At 45.8% G+C, this 27,788-nt stretch overlaps 1 protein-coding gene across 1 annotated transcript in view; it reads left to right on the top strand.

Moving 5' to 3' along the window:
- Positions 1 to 1,099: 1,099 nt before the first annotated feature.
- The window catches only part of LOC123768725 (uncharacterized), a 146,708-nt gene continuing 120,019 nt past the window's right edge, over positions 1,100 to 27,788 (top strand). Inside the window, exon 1 of the mRNA XM_069316320.1 lies at positions 1,100 to 2,699. Within this exon, the coding sequence (XP_069172421.1) occupies positions 2,237 to 2,699 (463 nt within the window). The 5' untranslated portion in view covers positions 1,100 to 2,236. The remainder of the gene's footprint in view (positions 2,700 to 27,788) is intronic.

Below are 27,788 nucleotides of genomic sequence, written 5' to 3'. Positions count from 1 at the left end.
CTTTTCCCCCCATGCGACCCACAACAGTTGGTTAGTTGTCAGGTACCTATATACTACTATGTGAACAGAGAGCGGCGTTAGGTGTCAATGCCCAAACGTTTCGTCTAACTTAGGAGTCAAACCCCAGACCCACTCTGCTGAGAGTCGACTGTGTTGAGCTACTGAGCTTTAAGGACAATGTGAAGTTTAAATTTATGTTAAATGATATGTCAAGTGAAGTCAAGGTTCGAGGCTCTTATGTGTAATTCTATGTCAACAGCTTCAGAATAATTTCGGCTCAAAAATGGTTTATTTTGAATATGTTTTGAACATTTTGTGATTTTTTTCCAGCGATTTTTGTCTCTCTCAATTCGAGCTCATTTGTTCACCCAGTTATCTTATCGCCCTCACAGCCCTGGCCAGCTATCCGTATCTATCCACCGCAGCCCGGGCCATCCACCCTGGCCCGGGCCATCCACCCTGGCCCGGGCCATCCTCCCTGGCCCGGGCCATCCACCCTGGCCCGGGCCATCCACCTCGGGCTATCCACTGTTGTCGCCACTTTTCGAGTCAATGGTCAGCCACCTCACTCCTTCCTTAACCAGCCAGCACCCTCGCCACACCCAGGCCCCCACGCCACACCCAGGCCCCCGCGCCACACCCAGGCCCCCACGCCACACCCAGGCCCCCCTCGCCACACCCAGGCCCCCGCGCTACACCCAGGCCCCCGTGCCACACCCAGGCCCCCCGCGCCACACCCAGGCCCCCGCGCCACACCCAGGCCCCCACGCCACACCCAGGCCCCCCTCGCCACACCCAGGTCCCCGCGCCACACCCAGGCCCCCCGCGCCACACCCAGGCCCCCGCGCCACACCCAGGCCCCAGCGCCACACCCAGGCCCCCGCGCCACACCCAGGCCCCCGCGCCACACCCGGCCCCGCGCCACACCCGGCCCCGCGCCACACCCAGCCCCGCGCCACACCCGGCCCCGCGCCACACCCGGCCCCGCGCCACACCCGGCCCACCACGCCCCCCTGGACGCAGGTGTGAGGAGTACGACAGGTTGGGTCGGGCGGGGCCGCCGAGGTGCTAGCAGTCACCGTTGAGAAGTGGAGGCGGGAGGACGTTTCACTCGCTGCTGGGAATACTACTCCAAGAATCAGGTCACCGGTGGCTTGTAGCCCGCGAGTACTCGCGACGCAGTTGTAACGATACTCAAGTCGATACTCCGGTGTAGGACTCAGGCAATCCGGTCACGCGTATGAACCCCCTACCTCCCTCCCCCCCGGAACGAAGAAGAGAGGTGCTTCTCCCCTACGGGTTGCTGGCCCTGTATATATTATTGATCACGGCTGTTTTAGCGTGATGCTCAGGAAAATGTCCCATTGACTGCCCTTGACCCACTTCCAGTAGGCACTCGAGGCGGATTTGAAGCGTACATTTCACCTCTTTTTTTTCGCAAATCTTTTTATCCGACAGTACGAAACCACATATTAATTAATCTAATTGACTTTCCGGTGAGTGGCATTTAAATAAAATCGATATATCTGGAGCTCAGATCGCGTTCGGTTCATTGTTCAGTTCTTCAAGTCGTTTGCTGATGGAATATTGACGCAAAGAGCTAATTACATCTTGGAGGATCTTGGCGCCTCTTCAGTGGTCATTACGACCCGCTGGTACCATGACATCACTAAGTCTCAAAGTCAAGACAACGTCAGTAAATAGCCTCACTTGAACGAAGGTTTGAAAAATGCAAACTTTAAGTCCGTTGGTCGCAGGATATCAGCCTCGTTACTCAACCATACCACCATAAAATTAATGCATGAAGGAAAAAAAATGCCAGTCAAATTATCATAAAGTGATAACAAAGAGTGATTAAGGATATCAAGAGAGAAATACAGAAGACTTTTAAACAGCTTATACGTCTTCCTCAGTACAGTGATTTCGCCTGTAACGCTTACAGAATACAGCCAGCCAAATATCTATCCTCCAAACAGGTACAAATTACTTTCCACTTGCGTGTAAGTGTAAGTGAATCTACCTCGCCTCCTCTGACTTTATTAATTAGGAAACGTTACTCGCAAACTCACTCCCAACACAGGAGAAGAAATTGAGGCTTTTAAGCACCATTTAATGAAAGGCTTACGAGTTGGAGCGGACACGAACCAGACTCAAACAAGCGGTCAAGGTCCATGAAGTCCGTGCTCAAGCCCTGACACAGGCCTCGTTAAGCACCAAGGTGGTAGTTGGACTCGATATGAAACGAGTTTTGAGTATGGCACCCTGGAGCCACTGTTCACACAACAGCACCAACAGTAGATCACAAAATAGCAGCAACGGTGTGAACAGGAACAACATACTTAAGATCAGAGGCAGTATAAGTATTAGTAAGAGCGATATAAGTGTCAAGAGGGGCAGTCTAAGTGCCAGAAAGGGCAGTATAAGTGCCAGGAGGGGCAGTCTAAGTGCCAGAAGGGGCAATATAAGTGCCAGGAGGGGCAGTATAAGTGCCAGGAGGGCCCGCGTAAGTGTCAACAACACCCAGACGAGCATCGCAAGCATGGGACTACTGGTGGTAGTGGTGGTAGCGTTGGCCACCTTTGGGGCAGGAAGTGAACTACCCGACCGAGAGTGCTGTGACTCTGCCCCGCCACCACCACCACACTACCACACCGTCACCTCCACCACCACCACCACCACACCGCAGCCACCCACTTACGGTAAAGTGTTCAAGTTGCTCCTCACTTTAATAAGTTTATTTTTGACTCCACCTCGAGCTGATGAAGCCTCGTTTAACTGTCAGACGGAGTAATTAGACAACGCAGCCAACTAAGATATATAATTATATTAAGAGCAGGTTTAAATACATATATTGTAGGGTTTGACCTTATTGCATGGGCAACACTTTATTATAAACACTTAACGTTAGTATTATTATTTCATTGTACAATTACTGTATTAATAATTACATTACAAATAATGATGAATCTATAATGATAATACGGGAGGTAGTTATCGTAAATAAGAACTATTTATCATAATGATAGACTAATTAACTAATTGCAAAATGATATCTACATGCAACCTGTCACTCACACACACACACACACACACACACACACACACACACACACACACACACACACACACACACACACACACACACACACACACACAGTTCTCGCGGCAGACAATGTATGTGTCTGTTGAGCAGACAGCGTTCATGATACGCAATTCACAGGACCCGGCTACGATTACGTCTAGGCAGAGGCAAATGGCCAGTTTCTTTCACCTGAAGACTTTGTTCACCTAGCAGTAAATAGGTGCCTGGGAGTTACCTGTTTTGGGTGGCGCATCCTTTGTGTGTGTGTGTGTGTGTGTGTACTCACCTAATTGTGCTTGCGGGGGTTGAGCTTTGGCTCTTTGGTCGCGTGTGTGTGTGTGTGTGTGTGTGTGTGTGTGTGTGTGACAGGAATAAGTATAATAGATACCGTAGAGAAAAATAGATCTGGAGCCAATACATTACACAACCGACGGTTAAAAAGGTGTAGGTCCTAGACCTAAGAGCTCGATCCTGCAGGCAGAAATAATAAATACACACAAACACACTATTGCGTAGTGGGCTAAATCGTCTCCTTACAACCGAGGATCGCAGGTTCGACCTCCATTGTAGGCAATCCCCCCCCCCCCCTCCCACCCCACACACATGCAATAAAAGTAGCAGGTGTAGGGTCGGTCCTGGGCTTGATAAGAGCCCCAGAATGGACTGAAACGTCGCTACTTTCATTTCATGTGTGTGGGTTGGATTATTTTTGTGTTTTTTTCCAGTCACGTTACTCTGAATTATGTCTTCAAGTGTAGAGTGTTGAGAGAGGGAGTAAGAGACCTGGGGCCAGATTCACGAAACAGTTACGCAAGCACTTACGAACCTATACATGTTTTCTCAATTTTTGGCTCATCTTTGAGGAAAGATGTACACGTTCGTATGTGCTTGCGTAACTGCTTCGTGAATCTGGCCCCAGAGACCGAAGACCGGTACAAAGAGTGAACGGAACCTACTCTCAAAATTACCAGCAGAGGGAGACCTAAGAGAAGACTCCACGTTGTCAGTGAACGAACACACACACACACACACACACACACACACACACACACACACACACACACACACACACACACACACACACACACACACACACAACCAACAAAATCCTCAGGGGAATCGACCGGGTAAACAAGGATGAACTATTCAACACTGGTGGGACGCGAACAAGGGGACACAGGTGGAAGCTGAGTACCCAAATGAGCCACAGAGTCGTTAGAAAGAACTTTTTCAGTGTCAGAGTAGTTAGTAAATGGAATGCATTAGGAAGTGATGTGGTGGAGGCTGACTCCATACACAGTTTCAAATGTAGATATGATAGAGCCCAATAGGCTCAGGAATCTGTACACCAGTTGATTGACGGTTGAGAGGCGGGACCAAAGAGCCAGAGCTCAACCCCCGCAAGCACAATTAGGTGAGTACACACACACACATATAATAACGCTAGCTGGGAAACTGGTGTAGATTCTTACATAGTCTTGAGAAACCTGGAGGTTGCTAGAACACTGTCCACACTCCTTTAAAGTCAAGTCAAAAGTCCACACTGAGGCAAGTCCACAAGTCCACACTGAGGCAAGTCCACAAGTCCACACTGAGACAAGTCCACAAATCCACACTGAGACAAGTCGACAAGTCCTGAGCCTTGGTGTGGTATACCCATCTCAGGTCTCTTGGGACAGTGTCTTGGTTGTATATAATTCTATCTTCATTAACTATAATGATAGACAACCGATGTGGGCTTCAGGAAATTGATTCAAGGCGATACAAACTTCTGTTTTTTACAGTTTTACAACACGAAGGTTTTTTCCTGTCGTGTTTTTTGCTTAATATGTAAACCCATTTTCAATTTTCATTTATTTGTTCGGACTAAAGTTAAACTCTAGTAACCATGTGTTAAACCATTCTTGCAATTTGAGTTCGAATTCCACAGTGTTTATCTTCATCACTATTTTAGTTTGATCTGCAATAATAGATAATAGGGAGCGTCTTTCGTATTGAAGATCAATTCTCATAATACAGAAATAGAATGGGCCCAAGCAGTGGCCCTTGTGGGACCTGACGGTAATGTATTCCACAGTGTGATGATACACTGACATGACCTTTGTCATGACATGACATGACTTTTCCTGTCACTGTGACCTGCTCCGTCATGTTCTCCACTGTTCTTGTGTTGGGTGGTGTGGCAAAAGCCTCAAACAGCGTCCGCTTTTTTCCCATATCTGACGTTTGTCGCTCCAACTGTTATTTATTAAGTGTTTTAAGGCAGGACTTACCGTCCCTGAATCATGGGGTCCTCTATCACATTTTACTACAAAAGCTTTTATCTTCCAACACCTTGCATAGCATGTATTTAAGTCTCCCTTAAATAGATGCATAGCATGTATTTAAGGGACACCTGCCGGCAGTACAGCCCCTCCAGGTTAATTCTCCCGGTTTACATCGGTATATTTTGACTGTTTTTCAGCTTTCTGGCAGTTCATATGTTTCTAGCGGTGCGTGGTATATGTTTACGAGTGGCCAGGGTAAAGAGGAAGAATTATCAGTCTATGAAATATCTTCATAGAGACAGAAACACAGGGTTTTGTTTACCAATATCGAATGCCAACGCATGAGGGAAGCAGTGGTGTGTTTCCTTTGCTTACAAGGAAGCAAAAGAAACTCATGTCTGATTATGAGTTTGATTCTTTGTTCATGTCTGATTATGTAAAAATATGTAATGTATTTATACAATTGTATATTCCAAGGATTCTACTCTTTGTACACGGGAAACGTATATAAATAATTGATTTGGGAAATCGCATATATATATACTTTAATAATTTAATGTTAGAGAAACTTTATTTATTTATCTGAAGTGGGTTTTTTTTTCTTAACCAGAAGCGTTCCAACCCTGACACTCTAACTTAATCTGTCGTGGCCGATGCTCATTTGTCTAAGGAAGCGTCAACATTAAGGTACTTATAGTTTCACTCAAGCGTCAGAATTTCGATGTTGTGGTCGATTGCGTCAAATTGCGGAGCATTAAGTGTGAGGACAGGATGTTAAAGTTTGTATTATTAATGAAAATTGCTGTTCCTTTGTTGACCAGACCACACACTAGAAGTTGAAGGGACGACGACGTTTCAATCCATCCTGGACCATTCTCAAGTCGATTGTGAGAATGGTCCAGGACGGACCGAAACGTCGTCGTCCCTTCAACTTCTAGTGTGTGGTTTGGTCAACATACTTCAGCCACGTTATTGTGACTCATCGCTTGCTGTGCCTTTTTTACTAGAGAAAATATTCGCTTGTCAGTATTTGGGAAGATCCCTGGAAACACAAACCGAAACTGTCTCTATTTTCAGCTTGTTACAACTTGTAATAAAGTTGTTACATCTTGGCTTAACGTGTTTATGACGTATTAGAACGTTGTTACAACTTGCTATATTGGTTGTTATAACTGGTTAGGAGGTGTTAAAACTTGTTTGAACGTTGTACCAACGTTGTAGTTTCGGTGTGTGTTTGGCGGGATGGTTTCATTACACTGAAAGACATCTGGATACTGTACGGGGTGAACGGGTACCGTCTGTGACAGACTAGAGGGTCCAGCAGACAGATGTGGTTCAAAGACACGGTTCTGTCTTAACTCTAACTGTTATACTCTGGCAGATAGGCACTGTAGGAGCCAGAGGAGCTTTACTCGACTTTCCCTGCTTCTGCTATCCAGCAGACGATGGTAATTAGTCTCCCGACATTGTCTAGCAGACAGCAGGTGCTATTAAGTACTACTCTGCTTCTCTAGTCGCTTACACCAGCAGACAAGGAGTTACCACAAGGCTAGCAGTAGCTCGAACCGCCAGCAGACGTCAGACACCAGACAGACGCCACACATGGTCAGCAGCACTGATGTCTTGAAGAGTCTCGACAGACTCAAGTCATCATCTTCTCCCTATCCCCCTCCTCCGAGACTCTTCCCAAAGGTCTGAACCCAGATTCACGAAGCAGTTACGCAAGCACTTACGACCCTGTACAACTTTTCTCAAACTTTGGCGGCTTTGTTTACAATTATTACACAGTTAATGAGCTCCGAAGCACCTGGAGGCTGTTTATAACAATCACAACAGTTGATTGAAAAGTTTTCATGCTTGTAAACTGTTTAATAAATGCAACCAAAGCCGTCAAAGATTGAGGAAAGATGTACAGGTTCGTAAGTACTTGCGTAACTATTTCGTGAATCTGGCCCCAGTTCTTTAGCCTCCTCCTTCTCAGCACCTGTTTCCTGTAGTCATTTCTTATCCTCGAATTGTCATATGAGGAGTGCCTCCCCCTCTCTCTCTCTCTCTCTCTCTCTCTCTCTCTCTCTCTCTCTCTCTCTCTCTCTCTCTCTCTCTCTCTCTCTCTCTCTCTCTCTCCCTCTCTCTCTCTCTCTCTCTCTCTCTCTCCCCAAATCGACCACAAAAATACTGACACTCAATCATATATATGAAAAGCAAATGGAGTAAATCCTTTATATAAACAAATACGCCAGTTTACTCACCTTTTGGGGTCCAGAACTCGATAAAACGGGAACGTGTTTGTTTCCAGTCTTGCGTAACCTCCCAATCTTTGCGTGCTGTCAGCCATAACTACGTCGCGTGACGTCAGCAAGAACGTGTGAGGGGGCGTTTTTCTTTTTTTTAAGTCGGATTCGTGGTGACTGGATTATGGATTTCCGGGAACACCACACACACACACACACACACACACACACACACACACACACACACACACACACACACACACACACACACACACACACACACACACACACACACACAGAAGATTTAGACGGTTGGAACAAGTTTGGTGAGAAGGTGGTAGAGGCCAAGACCGTCAGTAGTTTCAAAGCGTTATATGACAAAGAGTGCTGGGAAGACGGGACACCACGAGCGTAGCTCTCATCCTGTAACTACACTTAGGTAATTACACATACACACACACACACGCACGCACACACACACACACACACACACACACACACACACACACACACACACACACACACACACACACACACACACACACACACAGCCCACTAAGACAAAAATAGATGTACACGTGTAATTGCATTGTATTTTGCATCGTTATTGCCTTTCTCGTTAGTTTTATTGTTTGAGTGTTTTATTTTTGGAAGTTTATGTACAGTTGTTCGTCCAGCTTTCTGTTCTGAATGACGTGTGTTTGGTTATTTATGTTGGCAGGTGTTTGTAAGGTGTTTGCTTGCGTGCGGTTTTACTTCTACATGTTGTTTGCGTGTGTGTGTGTGCGAGCGTGCGTGGCCATGTTTTTATCTGTTTTTTTTCTGAGTATGTGTTCTCATATGCATGGGCAGTAATTAAGTGAAATGGTTTAGAGCAGAAACTAATGGAGGTTGACGCCATTCATAGAAATTATGAATAAACTTTACTTATAAAAGTAAATAAAACATCAAATCGTTCCACAGCTTTAAAACTGTGGCCCATATTTTTGGGTAGGAAGAGGAAAGGCTGAGGGTAGAAAAGGCATACTGGGTTTGAAGATTAGGGAGGGTCTGAGAGGCATAGAGGGGTTGAGAGGTAGCGTGAGGCTGAGAGTCAGATAGAAGTTGAGAGGTTGAGGGGGGGAGGATAGAGGGGGTGGGGGGAAGAGGGGTGGATGGAACATGGATAGTGATAGTAGGAGCCTTTCTTTCAGCCTTTCTCTCTCCACGAATGAGACGAACACTGAGCCTTTCTCTCTCTCCACGAATGAGACGAACATTCAGAGCATCGAACATAATGCGTCGATGAGCCAGTGGTCATTGTCTTTTAGCCTTTGAATATATAGAAGCCATGAAAACATATGAATAAAGGATGGAGCAGAAGGCCCATTGAGCCACACGAGACAGCTCCAGCAGAGGGATGGAGAGAGAGGTAGAGAAGCAGACTACAAGGAGCAGCAGCAGCACCAGAATGTTGAAATATTCCTGTCGAGAATACCATTGGAAAGATTTACTCAAAGCTGAAACAATAACTCAACGAGAAAGCTAAATGAAGCTGAAGAATGGAGATTCATGTTGCTTAAAGGAACAGAGGCACCAGGAAGACCATTAATCCAGAGTTTAATGGGTCCAAAAAGATCAAATGGAGTAGCTAAAACAGCCTGAAATAATTACGTAGAAAATAGAACATAAGAAAATCACATGAATAAGAGAGTGAAGAACGAAGACACAGAAACTAGATCAATGAAGAATGACATAGCGTCCAAGGAAAAGCTTCAGGCACATCAAGAGAAAATCCTCTTTGGATGACTAAGTTATAAGGCCATAACACAGACGGAATATTATGTTAAGGAAGAATGCAAAGCACTGACTGAAAGTTTCCAGACATTTTTCCAGCTGGAATTTGACCTGTCCCTAGATATATATGAACTCAATGATACCTTTCCAGGAGATCTGGAAGATAAGTAATATCAGAAGAAGGCAGCCAGTAGCAGAGCCGGACGTGATAAAAGCCTGATTATGTAAAATAAACACAAACAAGATATCCTCACCAGTGGAGAAAGAAAGATTCAGCTCCTTAAGAAAGGGAGTTGAATCGCTATGCAGACCTCCAGTGTTATAGTGTATAGAGTTAACGCGAGGATATATAAACTCAACTAAGAATCTTGATTCCATAAATCAAACTTATAGTTATTAAATTAGAATTGAGATCGCTGGACTCTTTCAAGCGTATATTAGACTTATACATGAATGAGTTTAGGAATAAATCAAGAGCTGCTTCTAATAGGTCACCAGATTCTCTTCAGTCTCCCCTTTACTCTTATGTTCTTTTAGTTTGATCTTCAGTAGATATTTATACCTTAATCTATTTTATTTTTATAATGTTTACACATTCAAATATTTATGTTTCCAATTATGTGACGGATTTATTTACGAGTTATGATTGTTCCTTGTTGAAATGTTAAGGTAAAAGTGTTAGCAAGAGTTATATAACTCTTTGGTTCGTGTCGCGAGATTTGAGAGGTCGTAGTTCACGCTCTGAGTGGCCGTAGTTCACGCTCTGAGTGGCCGTAGTTCACGCTCTGAGTGGCCGTAGTTCACGCTCTGAGTGGCCGTAGTTCACGCTCTGAGTGGTCGTAGTTCACGCTCTGAGTGGTCGTAGTTCACGCTCTGAGTGGCCGTAGTTCACGCTCTGAGTGGCCGTAGTTCACGCTCTGAGTGGCCGTAGTTCACGCTCTGAGTGGCCGTAGTTCACGCTCTGGGTGGTCGTAGTTCACGCTCTGAGTGGCCGTAGTTCACGCTCTGAGTGGTCGTAGTTCACGCTCTGAGTGGTCGTAGTTCACGCTCTGAGTGGCCGTAGTCCACGCTCTGACTGGCTATAGTCCACGCTCTGAGTGGTCGTAGTCCACGCTCTGACTGGCTATAGTCCACGCTCTGAGTGGTCGTAGTCCACGCTCTGACTGGCTATAGTCCACGCTCTGAGTGGTCGTAGTCCACGCTCTGACTGGCTATAGTCCACGCTCTGAGTGGCCATAGTCCACGCTCTGACTGGCCATAGTCCACGCTCTGTACAAAATAAAAGACAGAGAACATATATATAAGTCCGATTTGTGTTAACAATTCTTATCTGAGAATTAATAAAGTTGAAATTGGATCAAACACTGTTGGAATTATAAGCGGAATTGTGTTTGGCTGGAGAATAGTTCCTGTCGTCGGGGTACAGAGAGCTTAGACTTGACCTTATGGTGGTCTCCCTTGGACCACGGCCAACTACCGACCTTTCACCACGATGCAACCCACAACAGTTCCCTAACTCATGAGTACCTGTTTACTCCTAGGTGAACAGACGCATCAGGTGAGAGGAAACGTTGCCTAACCATTGACGGAGGATTGTGAGCCAAGAATGTAGACTACTGTGCTTGGAGTTAAAGGATACAGGATTTAAAGTTAAGTTTATCTATCAGATAATTTTTTATGAGGTTGTTTATGGCAATAATAATCTTTGGTTAAGTAGTTTAGAAGCTCGGAAAGTGTTTAAAAAATGTAAATAAAACCTCCATAGTTAGGAGGAAGATGTACGTGTTTCATATGCGTTGGTACCGGTGATTTGGGCCGGGAGAGTGTGGAGACCCAGGCTTGGAGACTGACCTGATCTGATCCACACTTTATCCTTTGCTGTTAAGTCGGCCCTTCAACACTACGTTTGGTCTGTGGTTGTCGTTGTTGCTGTTGTTGATATATGTGAGGAGTTTGGTAGAATATGATGGGGTTGTGATGGGGGTCAAGCACCCATGTTTGGTGGGGGGCTGAGCGCCCCCTGAGATCATACAACTCACCACTCAAACACGGAAGGAAATTCCATTTAGTCCCCCACAACCCTTGTCCGCCCCTCGACGACACTAATGTATCCCATGTAGGCACGTACACTGATGTCCGTACCTACATCGTAGAGTGTAGGTACGTACTCTACACTGCTTACCTGTAGTGTAGAGGTATATATATATATACCCCCGCGATCTGCGGGATAACCCATCACTGCTTACCCATCTTGAGGTTATCTTGAGATGATTTCGGGGCTTTTTAGTGTCCCCGCGGCCCGGTCCTCGACCAGGCCTCCACCCCCAGGAAAGGAAGGAAACGACAATCACCCATCACTACTTGGGTGAGTAGTGGTAGGTAAGCCCACAGCTCGCGTGTCGTACCTCTACACTACACAAAACACGCGATTAACTCTAGAGGCCAACTAGAGGCCTCACACCCTGTTGTTACCTGGGCACGGAGCTCTGGGTCCCAGCCTTATTCAAGCGGGTTCCCAGAAAGTCTAACAGAAGGCCGTCCGCTGAGAGCAACGGGCAAATACCTGACAGTAAAAATATAATATTTCTTACTCTACCAATGGAAATCAATGACTCCGTTTACACATGGCGTTTTGGGAGTAAATTATAACTGTGGAATTTTAGCTGTTCTTTTTACCCAACACACAGAAAAGTTACTGAACATGCTCTCATGTTAGCACCTCACTGCCGAAGCTTAGAACTTGGATGACACAACTGCATTAAAGTTCAACTCTGCTTTGTGTCAAGCTCCTGATTAATTAGAGATGGACAAAATACCCGGGCCCGCTGTGTGCTAATGGTCCGCCCTAGACTGAACTGATCTTTTTGTTGATCAAAAGAATGTTTCGCATAGTCCCAGAGCACATGCTTATGCAAATGTACATCAGGAGTGCGCTTCTCTGTATAGCTCCATGTATCCAGTAACCACTTTATGTGCAAGGTCTTTGATGAGCTGGGGAGCTTGTACAAGGTCTTTGATCAACTGGGGAGCTTGTACAAGGTCTTTGATCAACTGGGGAGCTTGTACAAGGTCTTTGATCAGATGGGGAGCTTGTACAAGGTCTTTGATCAGCTGGGGAGCTTGTACAAGGTCTTTGATCAGATGGGGAGCTTGTTCAAGGCCTTTGATCAACTGGGGAGCTTGTGCAAGGTCTTTGATCAGATGGGGAGCTTGTACAAGGTCTTTGATCAGCTGGTGAGCTTGTACAAGGTCTTTGATCAGATGGGGAGCTTGTTCAAGGTCTTTGATCAGATGGGGAGCTTGTTCAAGGCCTTTGATCAACTGGGGAGCTTGTGCAAGGTCTTTGATCAGTTGGGGAGCTTGTGCAAGGTCTTTGATCAGATGGGGAGCTTGTTCAAGGTCTTTGATCAGATGGGGAGCTTGTTCAAGGCCTTTGATCAGCTGGAGAGCTTGTACAAGGTCTTTGATCAGATGGGGAGCTTGTACAAGGTCTTTGATCAGTTGGGGAGCTTGTACAAGGTCTTTGATCAGTTGGGGAGCTTGTACAAGGTCTTTGATCAGTTGGGGAGCTTGTACAAGGTCTTTGATCAGTTGGGGAGCTTGTACAAGGCCTTTGATCAGCTGGAGAGCTTGTACAAGGTCTTTGATCAGCTGGTGAGCTTGTACAAGGTCTTTGATCAGATGGGGAGCTTGTTCAAGGTCTTTGATCAGATGGGGAGCTTGTTCAAGGCCTTTGATCAACTGGGGAGCTTGTGCAAGGTCTTTGATCAGTTGGGGAGCTTGTGCAAGGTCTTTGATCAGATGGGGAGCTTGTTCAAGGTCTTTGATCAGATGGGGAGCTTGTTCAAGGCCTTTGATCAGCTGGAGAGCTTGTACAAGGTCTTTGATCAGATGGGGAGCTTGTACAAGGTCTTTGATCAGATGGGGAGCTTGTACAAGGTCTTTGATCAGATGGGGAGCTTGTACAAGGTCTTTCATCAGTTGGGGAGCTTGTACAAGGTCTTTGATCAGATGGGGAGCTTGTACAAGGTCTTTGATCAGTTGGGGAGCTTGTACAAGGTCTTTGATCAGTTGGGGAGCTTGTACAAGGTCTTTGATCAGTTGGGGAGCTTGTACAAGGTCTTTGATCAGCTGGGGAGCTTGTACAAGGCCTAGCAACCACTACACCATGCTACCATCACCCTAGTACACCACAACCACCACATCATACATCATACATCATACATCATACATCACTCTGCTACACTCAAATACAACCAGACGCGCGTCGCGTCAACTGATCACGGAACAGCGAGCCCCTCGCGGCGCACGTTGAGCGCGCTCTTAGCTCACCTGTCATTCACAGCGCTCTCAGCTCACCTCAGTCATTCACAGCGCTCTCAGCTCACCTCAGTCATTCACAGCGCTCTCAGCTCACCTCAGTCATTCACAGCGCTCTCAGCTCACCTATCATTCACAGCGCTCTCAGCTCACATCAATCAATCGCAGCGCCGTCATGACCATGAAGATGACAGTTGATGATGATGATGGTGTCAAAAATGATGATGACAGTGTATCATGATGATTTTTTATTTATTCATTGATATATACAAGAGTTGTTACATTTTTGTACAGCCACTAGTACGCGTAGCGTTTCGGGCAAGTCCTTAATCCTATGTTCCCTGGAATACGACTCCGAGAAAAATCGGTTAACAACCAGGTACCCATTTTACCGTTGGGTTAAACAGAGGCTACATTTAAGGATTTGCGCCCCAGTAAATCCTCCCCCCGGCCAGGATACGAACCCAGGATGACGTTGTTGGCCGAGTACTTTGTCAATTTTGCATAATAATCCAGGAGCGAGAATTCCAAACGTGACAACTTTACTTCATATACAGACACAAGTTCTTATTGACTCTGGAGCTCAGCGCTGGAATGTGAATGATTGTTTAACATTTTAAACAACAAGATCAACGCTATAACTCCCCCCTACCCCGGCCAGACGGCCGTGAAATACCAGCCTTAATAATACACTCACGTTTATTTTTTTTTTAGAGGGGAAGGTTGGATAAATGAGATTGTGAGCCTTGATGCAAATGTCAGTCCAGTGGACGGTTGTGACTCGGTCTGAATGATGTATTGACAGATCTTCAGGTCAGTGGCTATCTCTCTCTCTCTCTCTCTCTCTCTCTCTTTCTCTCTCTCTTTCTCTCTCTCTCTCTCTCTCTCTCTCTTGTTCTCTCTCTCTCTCTCTCTCTCTTGTTCTCTCTCTCTCTCTCTCTCTCTCTCTCTCTCTCTCTTGTTCTCTCTCTCTCTCTCTCTTCTCCTGATGATGATGTGGGGAAATGTTGATGTATATGTTCTTGTTCTGCTACAAAATGTTGGCCTTGTTGTTGAACAAGCTATTCAGCTTGTTGAACAAGATGTTCAGCTTTTTGAACAAGATGTTGTTGTTGTTGTTGGCTGTTGGTTCCCTATATCGTGGGTCGTATAGGGACTAACTATAGCTGAGTCTGTTAATGTGGACTCTTGTCTCGTTCGCTCTTCTCAAAACTTGAGGAGCTCGTTAAAATGTTTTATTTATTACAGAGCAAAGTTGTTCGTCGCAATAGGTCACCGGGACTCATGAAACACTAAACTACTCCCTTACGAAATTGGTACATCTTTCATCGACGCTGGCGACTCAGTCTGTCGCCATGTTCATGATCTTATCATGATAACTTAAGACTTAGTCTTAAATTAAACAATTTACGAGTTTGGAAACGCTGCGAAGTCGTTCTGTACCTCTGAAGCCAGATTCACGAAGCAGTTACGCGAGTACTTACGAACGTGTACATCTTTCCTCAATCTTTGACGGCTTTGGTTACATTTATTAAACAGTTTACAAGCATGAAAACTTCCCAATCAATTGTTGTTATTGTTATAAACAGCCTCCAGGTGCTTCAGAGCTCATTAACTGTTTAATAACTGTAAACAAAGATTGAGATAAGATGTACAAGTTCGTAAGTGCTTGCGTAACTGCTTCGTGAATCTGGCCCCCTAGTTATCATTGCTATAAGACAACCTCGTAGGACTTCGAAGCCCATAAACTGTTTAATAAATACTAACTAAGTCGCCATGATTGAGGAAAGATGAACAGGTTTCGTAACTGGCCACGTAAATACTTGTTGAATCCTGTGCCAGAATCTTCATGCCACAGTCTTTTTTATGAATTTATTTGTATTGATTGCTAACCGCAGGATTGAATGTTACGTTCTCTATTTGTTCTTCAATTTACATCCATCGTGTAGAATTGAATACCACCCAGTGTGTTCCTCACCCGTCTTTAGTCTCTATTTTTACAAGAATCGTCTGTAGAACTTTATTTGTTAACTCTGAGATTACAAAGGTTATCCGCTGTTGAATTGCAAATGCCACCTTTGCCTTTGCAAAGACCTATTGTAAAAATACCAATAAAATGCGAATTCCAGTACCCGCTTGACGTACCACTGCGTACCACCGGTGCTAAATAGTTTATCTTTATCTACCCTGTCATTTCCTCTGAGAATTTTATAGGTGGTGATCATGTCTCCCCTAACTCATCTGTCTTCCAGTGTCGTGAGGTTTAGTTCCAGCAATCTTTCCTCGTAGCTCATACCCCTTAGCTTGGGGACCAGCCTGGTGGCATACCTCTGAACCTTTTCTAACTTCGTTTGGTGCCTGACTAGATGTGGACTCCAAGCTGGAGCCGCATATTCCAGTATTGGTCTGACATATGTGGTATACAAGGTTCTGAATGATTTCTTTCACAATTTCTGAAGGCAGTTCTTATGCTGTGTGTGCGTGTGCACGCTCGCAAAAACGAGAACGGTCAAAGAAATAGCGTGCTGTTTTTGTTGGGGCAGTTCTGTTGCTTGATTACAGATCAGATGGTCTTTGTAAGTAATACAGACATTCTTTACCTTACTTCACACTTGGAGCACTGTGGCATCGCCTCGGGGGGGAACAGAAGGTGAACAGACAGCAACAGACGACACAGACTCACCCCCCCCCCCCCCAGCAATCACAGCCATCAACAGATTATTCAGAAAAGAAAAAATACAGCAGTTACATCCTACAGTCGGTAATTGCAATCCGTTTATTGAAATAACATTTAACATGTTGTTATAGATTCAGCTACTCGGAACAAGTTCCAAGTAGCACGGGCTATGGTGAGCCCGTAACTTACCTAGCACAGGAGCGGGGCCAAACATCTAACAATGACTGCTTGCTTTAGAAAGCGGTATTACAGCTGAACACAGGAACCGATGGGTCCAGAGACGACTATTACAACCACTACATCATGGTGCTGGAAGTGCCATGTAATCTGTCAGCCCTACCGAGGACTGTCAGCTGCTGACAGCTGCTGACAGGCCACACTGCGCCCCTGACAAATGGAAAGATCCAAGCTAGAAAAATTGATGCGGACTCGCTGACGCTTTTGTTTTGTGATGTATGTATGGCAGGGTGTGTGTGTGTGTGTGTGTGTGTGTGTGTGTGTGTGTGTGTGTGTGTGTGTGTGTGTGTGTGTGTGTGTGTGTACTCACCTAGTTGTACTCACCTAGTTGTGTCTGCAGGATCGAGCATTGACTCTTGGATCCCGCCTTTCGAGCATCGGTTGTTTACAGCAATGACTCCTGTCCTATTTCCCTATCATACCTGGTTTTAAAATTATGAATAGTATTTGCTTCCACAACCTGTTCCTGAAGTGCATTCCATTTCCCCACTACTCTCACGCTAAAAGAAAACTTCCTAACAGCTCTGAGTGTGTGTGTGTGTGTGTGTGTGTGAGAATCACCTATAGGTAATCCAACAGACCACTGGAACATTAACTAACACAGTGCACAGTTACAAACCCATTAAGATTTCAACTTAGATTCAACAGAGCAGAAGAAGTTGTTAAACACATATGGCAAAATCTTACTGAAGCAACACACGAGTCATAAATACTCATACTCCGCCAAAGTAAAACAGAAACAAGCAACACTTAGTGGGCCAGCCAGAGGCTTAGGGCCCGCGCAGGAATATCCCTGAAAAAAACTATATTTACTCACTTATATACGATTGCAGGATGATCCTTGGTCCCTTATTTTAGCCGCCCATTACAGTTGCAATGTTTGATTAGACAATATCCAACAAATGTCCATTCCAATGTACTTTTTCTTTACGACGCAAGAATCGGGTTCCAATTCTGCCCCACAATTCTCCTTGTCCAGTCCAGCAGCCATTCTAAAAACCATCTGAGAAGTGAGTCCAGCTTACTGTTAGGAACATTATAGTCTCCTGCGTTTCAAGTCATCTCATTAGGTGTGCAAAGCCAGCAAATAACGATTTGAAACACTTAATTTCGTTTGTCGAGTTGTTGATATGTGTTATGAACAGGATTTGCCCTAGCATTGACCCTTCAGGTAATTTATTTATTGCCTGTTGTCCTTTTTATATTCTCCCTCTCACTGTGACCCTTTGTTTCCTATCTGGGAGGGTCTCCCTCTCACTGCTTATTTCTGTAAGTTTAACGTGGCTGTTCTTAGAATTTAATGAGTCGTTTTTGCTGCTTATTGGTGATACTTGCTCAGCGGTTCCTACCTTCTTATTTTCTTGTAAGCTGTCTCCATATTACTCATTATCTAAATGACTGGTTGATCTCTCTTCAACAAAAAGTTGAATTCAATGGCAAGGGATCTAATTATGTTTATATTTATATACAAAAGACTATACTGCTCAAGCAGAGAAAGAATTAGCAATAGTGTAGTAAGAGAGACAGGAAGATAAACAGGGAGAACTAAGAACAGACCAACACACCTATACTGTGGCTCTGCTTCACCAAGCGATGGCTTCAAAGAGAGTTGAATCATTTGTGAGGGGATCAGCCTCCTTGCTTGCCTCCCCCTGTCAACCTATAGCTCTCGACATTCATAAAACACGCTGACAGTCCTCGAGGGCTGGGTCCTGAGACAGCAACAGACAGAGGAAACTGAGGGGGTTTTAACCTGGGCCAGTGTGCTGTCCCTGGCACCATAGACAGTGCATGGATGATAGAAAGTGTATGGAGGAGCAGGCACCATAGCCAGTGCATAGACGAGCAGGCACCATAGCCAGTGCATAGACTAGCAGGCACCATAGCCAGTGCATAGACCAACAGGCACCATAGCCAGTGCATAGACTAGCAGGCACCATAGCCAGTGCATAGACCAGCAGGCACCATAGCCAGTGCATAGACCAGCAGGCAGCATAGCCAGTGCATAGACCAGCAGACACCATAGCCAGTGCATAGACCAGCAGGCACCATAGCCAGTGCATAGACCAGCAGGCAGCACTGATACTGACCTAAATCCGCGCTGCAGGGAACACATGAACACTGTAAACCAGCAACAGAAGCAGAGGGGACAAAAATGCCATGATGGAATGCTACCTTCTGAACCTACACCCAGCGATCGTCATGCTTCCAGGTGATCAACGGATTAATCAGAGATTATCGGGTTGTCCAGCCAGTGTCAGACTTGGACTGTCCGGAGGATATCGATGGGTCCAGCGTCTCACAATTTACGTTATCATTTGCGTTATCATAACTCACCTGACTTGAATAGCCGGGTTTATGCCACGCGAGAAGGTGACGTGGAGAAACATCTAAGACGTGACAGTTGACGAGCGCTGTGCGTGCTGTTGGGAGATGGGTTGGTGATGAGGGAGATGGTGGGGAGGAGGGGTGGCGTGCACGGCAGGTGAGTGGTGAGTACGGGTTGAGTGATGAGTATACAGGTGAGCAGTGAGTAAGATTGAGTGGTGACTGGTGAGCAGTGAGTAAGATTGAGTGGCGACTAAGGGTGGGTGGTGAATGAGAGTGGAAAGGGTGTGGGGTGAGTTAATATGAGGGGGTGAATATATAGATGAGTGGTGAGTAAGGGTGAGTATATGCAGCAGGTCACGGTGGCTCTCATCACCCTTCTTGTTCCTCTCTGGCTTCCCTTCCTCACACTCCTTTCCCTTGATCCGTTTATCTTTTCCATTAATCTCTCTTCCTTCTATGTTGTACCCGCTTCCTTTTATCCTTCCCCTAATGCTCTCTCTCTCTGTCTGTCTGTCTGTCTGTCTGTCTCTCTCTCTCTCTCTCTCTCTCTCTCTCTCTCTCTCTCTCTCTCTCTCTCTCTCTCTCTCTCTCTCTCTCTCTCTCTCTCTCTCTCTCTCTCTCTCTCTCTCTCGCACTACCACTCACACTACCACCACCACCACCCACACCACCACACTACTACCACCACCATACTACCACCACCACTACCACCACCACCCACACCACCACCACCCACACTACCACCACCACCACCACCACCACCCACACTACCACCACCACCACCACCACCACCCACACCACCACCACCCACACCACCACCACCCACACCACCACCACCCACACCACCACCACCCACACCACCACCACCCACACCACCACCACCCACACCACCACCACCCACACCACCACCACCCACACCACCACCACCCACACTACCACCACTACCACCACCCACACCACCACCACCCACACTACCACCCTGATCGTAGGTATATATATCCAGCCTTTAAATATAACTAAAAGTTAATCCCACCTTAGCATGAGTCCGTGTCACGCACACAGGACACGCCCGCAGACACGCACATTGGACACAACACCCTGGACACAACACCCTGGACACAACACCCTGGACACAACACCCTGGACACAACACCCTGGACACAACAAGCGTGTATGAGAGCATGCTTGTATACCTGTGTATGTGTGTATGAGAACATGCTTGTATACCTGTGTATGTGTGTATGAGAGCATGCTTGTATGCCTGTGTATGAGGACATGAGAGCATGCTTGTATGCCTGTGTATGAGGACATGAGAGCATGATTGTATACCTGTGTATGAGGACATGAGAGCATGCTTGTATGCTTGTGTATGAGGACATGAGAGCATGCTTGTATGCGTGTGTATGAGTGCATGAGAGCATGCTTGTATGCGTGTGTATGAGGACATGAGAGCATGCTTGTATGCCTGTGTATGAGGACATGAGAGCATGCTTGTATGCGTGTGTATGAGGACATGAGAGCATGCTTGTATGCCTGTGTATGAGGACATGAGAGCATGCTTGTATGCGTGTGTATGAGGACATGAGAGCATGCTTGTCTGCCTGTGTATGAGTGCATGAGAGCATGCTTGTATGCGTTTGTATGTGTGTCTGCTATGAAGAAAATGGAATGTAATTCTCTCAAGGGTTCCGGTCAGTAATGACGTCACGTGATCGTTCGCGTGAATTATCGACTTTGTGAAGGGAGAGTGAGAGAAGGGAGAGGGAGTGAAGGGAGAGAGAGAGAGAAGGGAGAGGGAGTGAAGGGAGAGGGAGTGAAGGGAGAGGGAGTGAAGGGAGAGGGAGTGAAGGTAGAGTGAGAGAAGGGAAAGGGAGTGAAGGGAGAGGGAGTGAAGGGAAAGTGAGAGAAGGGAGAGGGAGTGAAGGGAAAGAGAGAGAAGGGAGATGGGATAAAAGGAGGGGGATACGGAGACAAGGGACATAGGGTAAACAAGGGAGTAGATAAAAATATGAAGAAAATATAGATGAATCAGAGAATTAAAATGGGTGATTAGGAATATGAAGAGAATGGGAAGGAAAAATTAGGATAGAAGAGAAGGAAGATGGAGAGAGGGGAATTAAGAAGAGAGAAAGATGGTGTAGAAGAGACAAACTATATAGTGGAAGAAAGAGAAACAAATAAGAGAGAGAAAAGGGAGGGGTGAGACCTTGAACTTGGAGGAAGGGATAGAGGTAGAAAAACAAACTGGAATGGAGAAGAGGAAGTGATAAAAACACAAACCCATAACTCCTCTCATTCTCTTGCTTCTCCTTCTCCACCTCCACCTCTTCCACCTCCTCCTTCTCACACCAGAAAACATCTAGGCCAGGAACAGCTGAACAGAAACATCACAAAAGCAGGCACTAAAACTCCCAAAACTAAGCCAGAGGTCACTATACAAACAATTACAATCTCCACATTAAGTCCACCAACAATCACCCATTCCACATCAGCCAGACCAACAATCACCCACTCCACATCAGCCAGACCAACAACCACCCACTCCACATCAACCAGACCAACAATCACCCACTCCACATCAACCAGAGCAACAATCACCCACTCCACATCAACCAGACCAACAACCACCCACTCCACATCAACCAGACCAACAACCACCCACTCCACATCAGCCAGACCAACAACCACCCACTCCACATCAACCAGACCAACAATCACCCACTCCACATCAGCCAGACCAACAACCACCCACTCCACATCAACCAGACCAACAACCACCCACTCCACATCAACCAGACCAACAACCACCCACTCCACATCAACCAGACCAACAACCACCCACTCCACATCAACCAGACCAACAATCACCCACTCCACATCAGCCAGACCAACAACCACCCACTCCACATCAACCAGACCAACAATCACCCACTCCACATCAACCAGACCAACAATCACCCACTCCACATCAACCAGACCAACAACCACCCACTCCACATCAACCAGACCAACAACCACCCACTCCACATCAACCAGACCAACAACCACCCACTCCACATCAGCCAGACCAACAATCACCCACTCCACATCAGCCAGACCAACAACCACCCACTCCACATCAACCAGACCAACAACCACCCACTCCACATCAACCAGACCAACAACCACCCACTCCACATCAACCAGACCAACAATCACCCACTCCACATCAGCCAGACCAACGCCAGACCTCAGCCCGGTATCCACACTACCTGACCTAGATTCTCTATACAAAACAATGTGTTTTCTTATGCTTCTCAAACCCCTTGTGTTGGGAAATATGCCGTGAGGTTGCATGAGGTTTCATGAGGTGACATTATGTGTGGTGATGAATGCTGAGGTGACATTATGTGTCGTGATGAATGCTGAGGTGACATTGTGTGTCGTGATGAATGCTGAGGTGATGAATGCTGAGGTGACATTATGGGTCATGATGAATGCTGAGGTGACATTATGTGTCGTGATGAATGCTGAGGTGACATTATGTGTCGTGATGAATGCTGAGGTGATGAATGCTGAGGTGACATTATGTGTCGTGATGAATGCTGAGGTGACATTATGTGTCGTGATGAATGCTGAGGTGATGAATGCTGAGGTGACATTATGTGTCGTGATGAATGCTGAGGTGACATTATGTGTCGTGATGAATGCTGAGGTGACATTGTGTGTCGTGATGAATGCTGAGGTGACATTATGTGTCGTGATGAATGCTGAGGGGACATTATGTGTTATGATGAATGCTAGGGTGACAACACGAGTCAAAAGGTCTCATGAGTAAGCATGAGGAGTCACGAGATATTAGTAGGCGTCACGGGATGTTGTCTAGGACAGGTGTTTTAAACACCCGCTCTTCTCCCTCAGGTGTTTTAATTGTTGTTTTCTTTGGTTTGATTTACTGTTGTTAAGCCCACAATTAAAATACAATTATAAAACAATCACCAATAATTAATCTTGTGTATGAGTACATCGTGACAGCTGATAAATTACCTGAGTAAGAATCATCAGAATGAGTAAATCGCAGCAGTTGTTGACCCATCTGAGTATTCACCAGATCATCTGAGCATCATTCACGAGAATGATTTTCTTCCATTATATAAGCGACCATAAAGCGATGGAACCAATCGCGTTGGCGTTTGCCAATGGAGACTTTCGGAGCCGTAGAGAGGAGGGGGGGGGACCTGCTGCATGGGTAACAGCATCTCTCCCTTATCAACCTACTCTTGGCTTTGCGCCCTGGAGAGGCCACTCCAGACTGACAGCCGGAGCATAACTCCATAGTCTCCTGAGACTGATGGATGCCTACTTATAAAGCAATATTCAGCTCAATGCCTTACGTCATTCGGTAGATAGGAAGACGCAGGAGTGTACCAGAATACTGTCCGCGCACCATGACTGTCAAGGAGACAGTAGCAGATGAGTGAAATGACGAGAAAGGACAAGAAAACAAGAGAATATGCGCGAAACCTGACGTATGTGAATGAATAGTGTCAACAAGAGACGCATAATGGATGTGTCGAGATGTCGGACAGATCCAGGTAGCGGCCCGACAGGTGAGGTGTTGAGATGTGCTTCATAGCTTCATAAAGGTGCAGGTCTGAGACGGTATTACGGGCTCGCCATAGCCCGTGCTACATGGACACTTCGTTCTGAGTAGCTGAATCTAACACAACAACAACAGATGGTACGGAGTTATTATAAGACACACGTTATCTTGAGGTTATCTTGAGATGATTTCGGGGCTTTTTAGTGTCCCCGCGGCCCGGTCCTCGACCAGGCCTCCACCCCCAGGAAGCAGCCCGTGACAGCTGACTAACACCCAGGTACCTATTTTATTGCTAGGTAACAGGGGCATAGGGTGAAAGAAACTCTGCCCATTGTTTCTCGCTGGCGCCTGGGATCGAACCCAGGACCACATGATCACAAGTCCAGCATGCTGTCCGCTCGGCCGACCGGCTGTAGAACAACTTCTGCAAGGCCTCAGAACAGAGAGTGTGACGACAAGACCGAAGTGAATAAGAGAAGAGAGAGATAGAAAGAAAAATAAAGAATAGCGGTAGAAAATCGCATGGAATTAGGAGCGGCAGAAACAGAGATGAAAGCCAGGAGCTGAGTCCGAAAGTTTATAAATAAGATATAATATTCACGGCTGACAGAGTGCATTTCCTTGCCGGCCGCGCACTACATAGTTCAAAAACCAGACGCCTAAACTGCGCACTGAAATGCCAACATTGTTTTTTGCCTCGTTTCGGGGGCCCAAAGTGCGTTACGATACGCTATATAAACCTTTTTTCCTTACGCCATCTTGCATTCTAATATCGTAGCACTCCCTCGGTCGGCATGCTACATTCCTCAACCCATTCGCGAATGTGTGTGGTGAATAATGTATCAACATATTCCTTGTAATACATAATATATGTGTGTCAATTGTGTGACGTCGTCGATTGCCTCGCATTGCCCCTTGCTTGTGTACGAGGACATCACCCCCCCCCCCCACACACACACACACACACACCCTCCAGAGTTTGTGTGGGTACATTCGGAAATTATTGTGTTTGTGCTGCTGTGTGAAGGTTTATGAGTCTTTGTGCGTGCTTGTGAGTGTTTTGTGAGCTTTTGCGTGCGCTTGTGGGGTCCATGTGAGTATTTGCGTGTGCTTGCGAATGTTTGCGTGCTCTTGTCGAGTCCATGTGAGCTTTTGCGTGCGCTTGTGGGGTCCATGTGAGTATTTGCGTGTGCTTGCGAATGTTTGCGTGCTCTTGTCGAGTCCATGTGAGTATTTGCGTGCGCTTGTGGGTGTTTGTGTTTGCGTGCCATCGTGGGTGCTTGTGAGTGTGTGTAAGTCTTGGTGTGCATAAGTGGGAGTTTGTCATTGGCTGTGCCTACTGATCTACGTTTGTGGATGCTAGAATGATTTTGAACTTGTATGGCACTTAAGTATGATTGCGTGTGTTATTATAATGCAGATAGTTCCTTTGGGAGGTTGTATCCTGGGAACATTGCGGCACTTGTCAAGTAAAAGTGATTTACATGTGTATATGTGTTTGCCAGTGTCACTCTGCTTCTCCTTCTGCTTCTTAACCTTTTATTACTTGCTACTGATGTTCACCTCCGTGGCTGTGGCCTCTGTCTCTTTCTCTGTCTCTGTCTGTCTGTGTCTCTCTCTCTCTCTCTCTCTCTCTCTCTCTCTCTCTCTCTCTCTCTCTCTCTCTCTCTCTCTCTCTCTCTCTCTCTCTCTCTCTCTCTCTTCGAAGATGATTGCTTTGATCTCCTCTTGCATCCTTTTCTTTATTTTTCGTTGGTATCCTTGTAGTTTCTTGGTGCTCTTCCTCCTCCTTCTACTTTCTCCTTCAGGGTTGCTTCATGGGCCTTTCCCTGCCTCCTGTTTTGTTCATAACATTTTATGGAAATGTTCATTACATGAACATTTCCCTCCCTCTCTCCTTCCCTCTCTCCTCTCTTGTCAGAGCTATTTCATGAAAAAATTTCCCCTCTCCTCTATTGTTCATGGGTATAATACATGAACATTTTTCCTGTCAGTCCTATATCATGCTGTCACTCCTCATTTCCCACCTTTGACTGACCCCCATCAGTCCCCCTTCCCTCTCCCTATCCATATGCCCTGCTGTCCCCTACTCCTTCCCTCTCCCCTCTCCTGACTCCCCTCCCTCTCCCTTTTTCCCTCTGTCCCCTCCCCCAGCCTCCGCTAGCCTGACCACACCACAACTACCAAGGGCGTCACTCAGCATGAGTGTAGAGGCAGCACTCAGCATGGGTGTGGAGGCAGCACTCAGCATGGGTGTGGAGGCAGCACTCAGCATGGGTGTAGAGGCAGCACTCAGCATTGGTGTGGAGGCAGCACTCACGCGCCTCACACGCCATCACTGCTCTTCGCTGATGTAAAACAGCCACAAATGTCGACGCAAATATTTTCTTTTTTAATCCTAGGTGTCTGGTTATCTTGAAGTTATCTTGAGATGATTTCGGAACTTAGCGTTCCCGTGGCCCGGTCCTCGACCAGGCCTCCTTTTTTGTTACACACCCCCAGGAAGCAGCCCGTAGCAGCTGTCTAACTCCCAGGTACCTATTTACTGCTCCTTTCTCTGGGCTCCAAATTAGTTTTGAAATATTCCTATTATGTTCGTAAATTCTGTATTCTAAATTATATTCAGGGTCTGAATAGAAGTGGTAAAGCCGCTTCACTCCCGCTTGCGACCTCCCTCACGGTTCTTAATCTCACCATCGGACTCATTAGTGTGTGAAATCACTTGACCCAAAATGATAAAAGAGAAAGTCTTTGCATTCCGAGCACAAATTGAGCTGATGAGAGGAGAACAAACGTCGTGTCCTCGCCTCCAGAGGAACCTTCAAAGTCTCTTCCTAATTCTCTTCCCACTCTGACCCACCTCCAAGCTGCTTGGGCATTGATGCCCCACTCTGACCCACCTCCAAGCTGCTTGGGTATTGATGCTTCACTCTGACCCACCTCCAAACTGCTTGGGCATTGATGCCTCACTCTGACCCACCTCCAAGCTGCTTGGACATTGACGCCTCACTCTGACCCACCTCCAAGCTGCCTGGGCATTGATGCCTCACTCTTACCCACCTCCAAGCTGCTTGGACATTGACGCCTCACTCTGACCCACCTCCAAGCTGCTTGGGCATTGACGCCTCACTCTGACCCACCTCCAAGCTGCTTAGGCATTGACGCCTCACTCTGACTCACCTCCAAGCTGCCTGGGTATTGACGCATCACCTCAACGCAAGTAACGTGGACGTTACTTGCGTCTACGTTAGTCCTAGAAGTTGATGTTGAAGTCCTAGAGACTTCAACAACGTTTTCCTTCTTAACAAAAGAGACATAAACGTATCAAAAATGCTCTTAAATCACATCAAACAAATGCTAAGAGCATTGCGTTAATAATTAGGTAATATAGAAGCATTATATAAGTCATTAGACCAGCTAGAAGCATTATATGAAAATTATACACGCAATATTTCATATTTGTCTCCATGAAAGACTCAAGCTAAAAGATTATAAATAATTAAACTAGCTAAGAGCATCAACAATAAGACAGATATACGCCAGGAGCATTATCAATAAAACAGATAAGCCAGGAGCATTATCAATAAAACAGATAAGCCAGGAGCATTATCAATAAAACAGATAAGCCAGGAGCATTATCAATAAAACAGATAAGGCAGGAGCAAATGTGTTCCCAGAAACAGCGGACGGTTTTTAAAATCATAGAGCCATGAATGCCAATTGATTCCAGGAAAGAATTCGCGTAATTTCCAAATTAAGAGTTGTCAATGGATTCACACGGACGCAGATCTTATTGATTCACATCGATGCAGAACTTATTGATTCACACCGACTCAGAACTTATTGATTCACACCGACTCAGAGCTTATAGGAGGAACTGCCTGTCTTTATCACAGATATTTAATATGTAGTAATAATCGGGTTAATAAAGACAGGTAAATGCCTTTATTTACATGTTCTTATGTTAAAAAGGGAAAATATATCTACTCATGTGTTCGTATGTCAATAAGGTGAACTAAGATAGTCACCTATAAGAAGTAATGTTAATCTAAGTTTAGGAGAATGTATTATACAGGAACCAATTTTTGGAGTATGGTGGTAGGATCGAACGCTCGTTTAGGTCCTCCAAGACGCACGCATTTTATTTAATTTATTTAGAATTTATTCTAAAGAGAGAATTTATTTAATTTAAAGTATAGCGGGTGAATAATATTGTGTATAGCACAAATGTATAATTAAGTCCCTGTGCTGGCGGGGATTTCCTGCATGCAATGTAGTATTAATT

Source organism: Procambarus clarkii, chromosome 83 (assembly GCF_040958095.1).
Source record: "Procambarus clarkii isolate CNS0578487 chromosome 83, FALCON_Pclarkii_2.0, whole genome shotgun sequence".
Lineage (NCBI taxonomy): Eukaryota > Metazoa > Arthropoda > Malacostraca > Decapoda > Cambaridae > Procambarus > Procambarus clarkii.
Note: the sequence above shows the minus strand (reverse complement) of the source record. Positions and strands in the feature narration are given on the sequence as shown.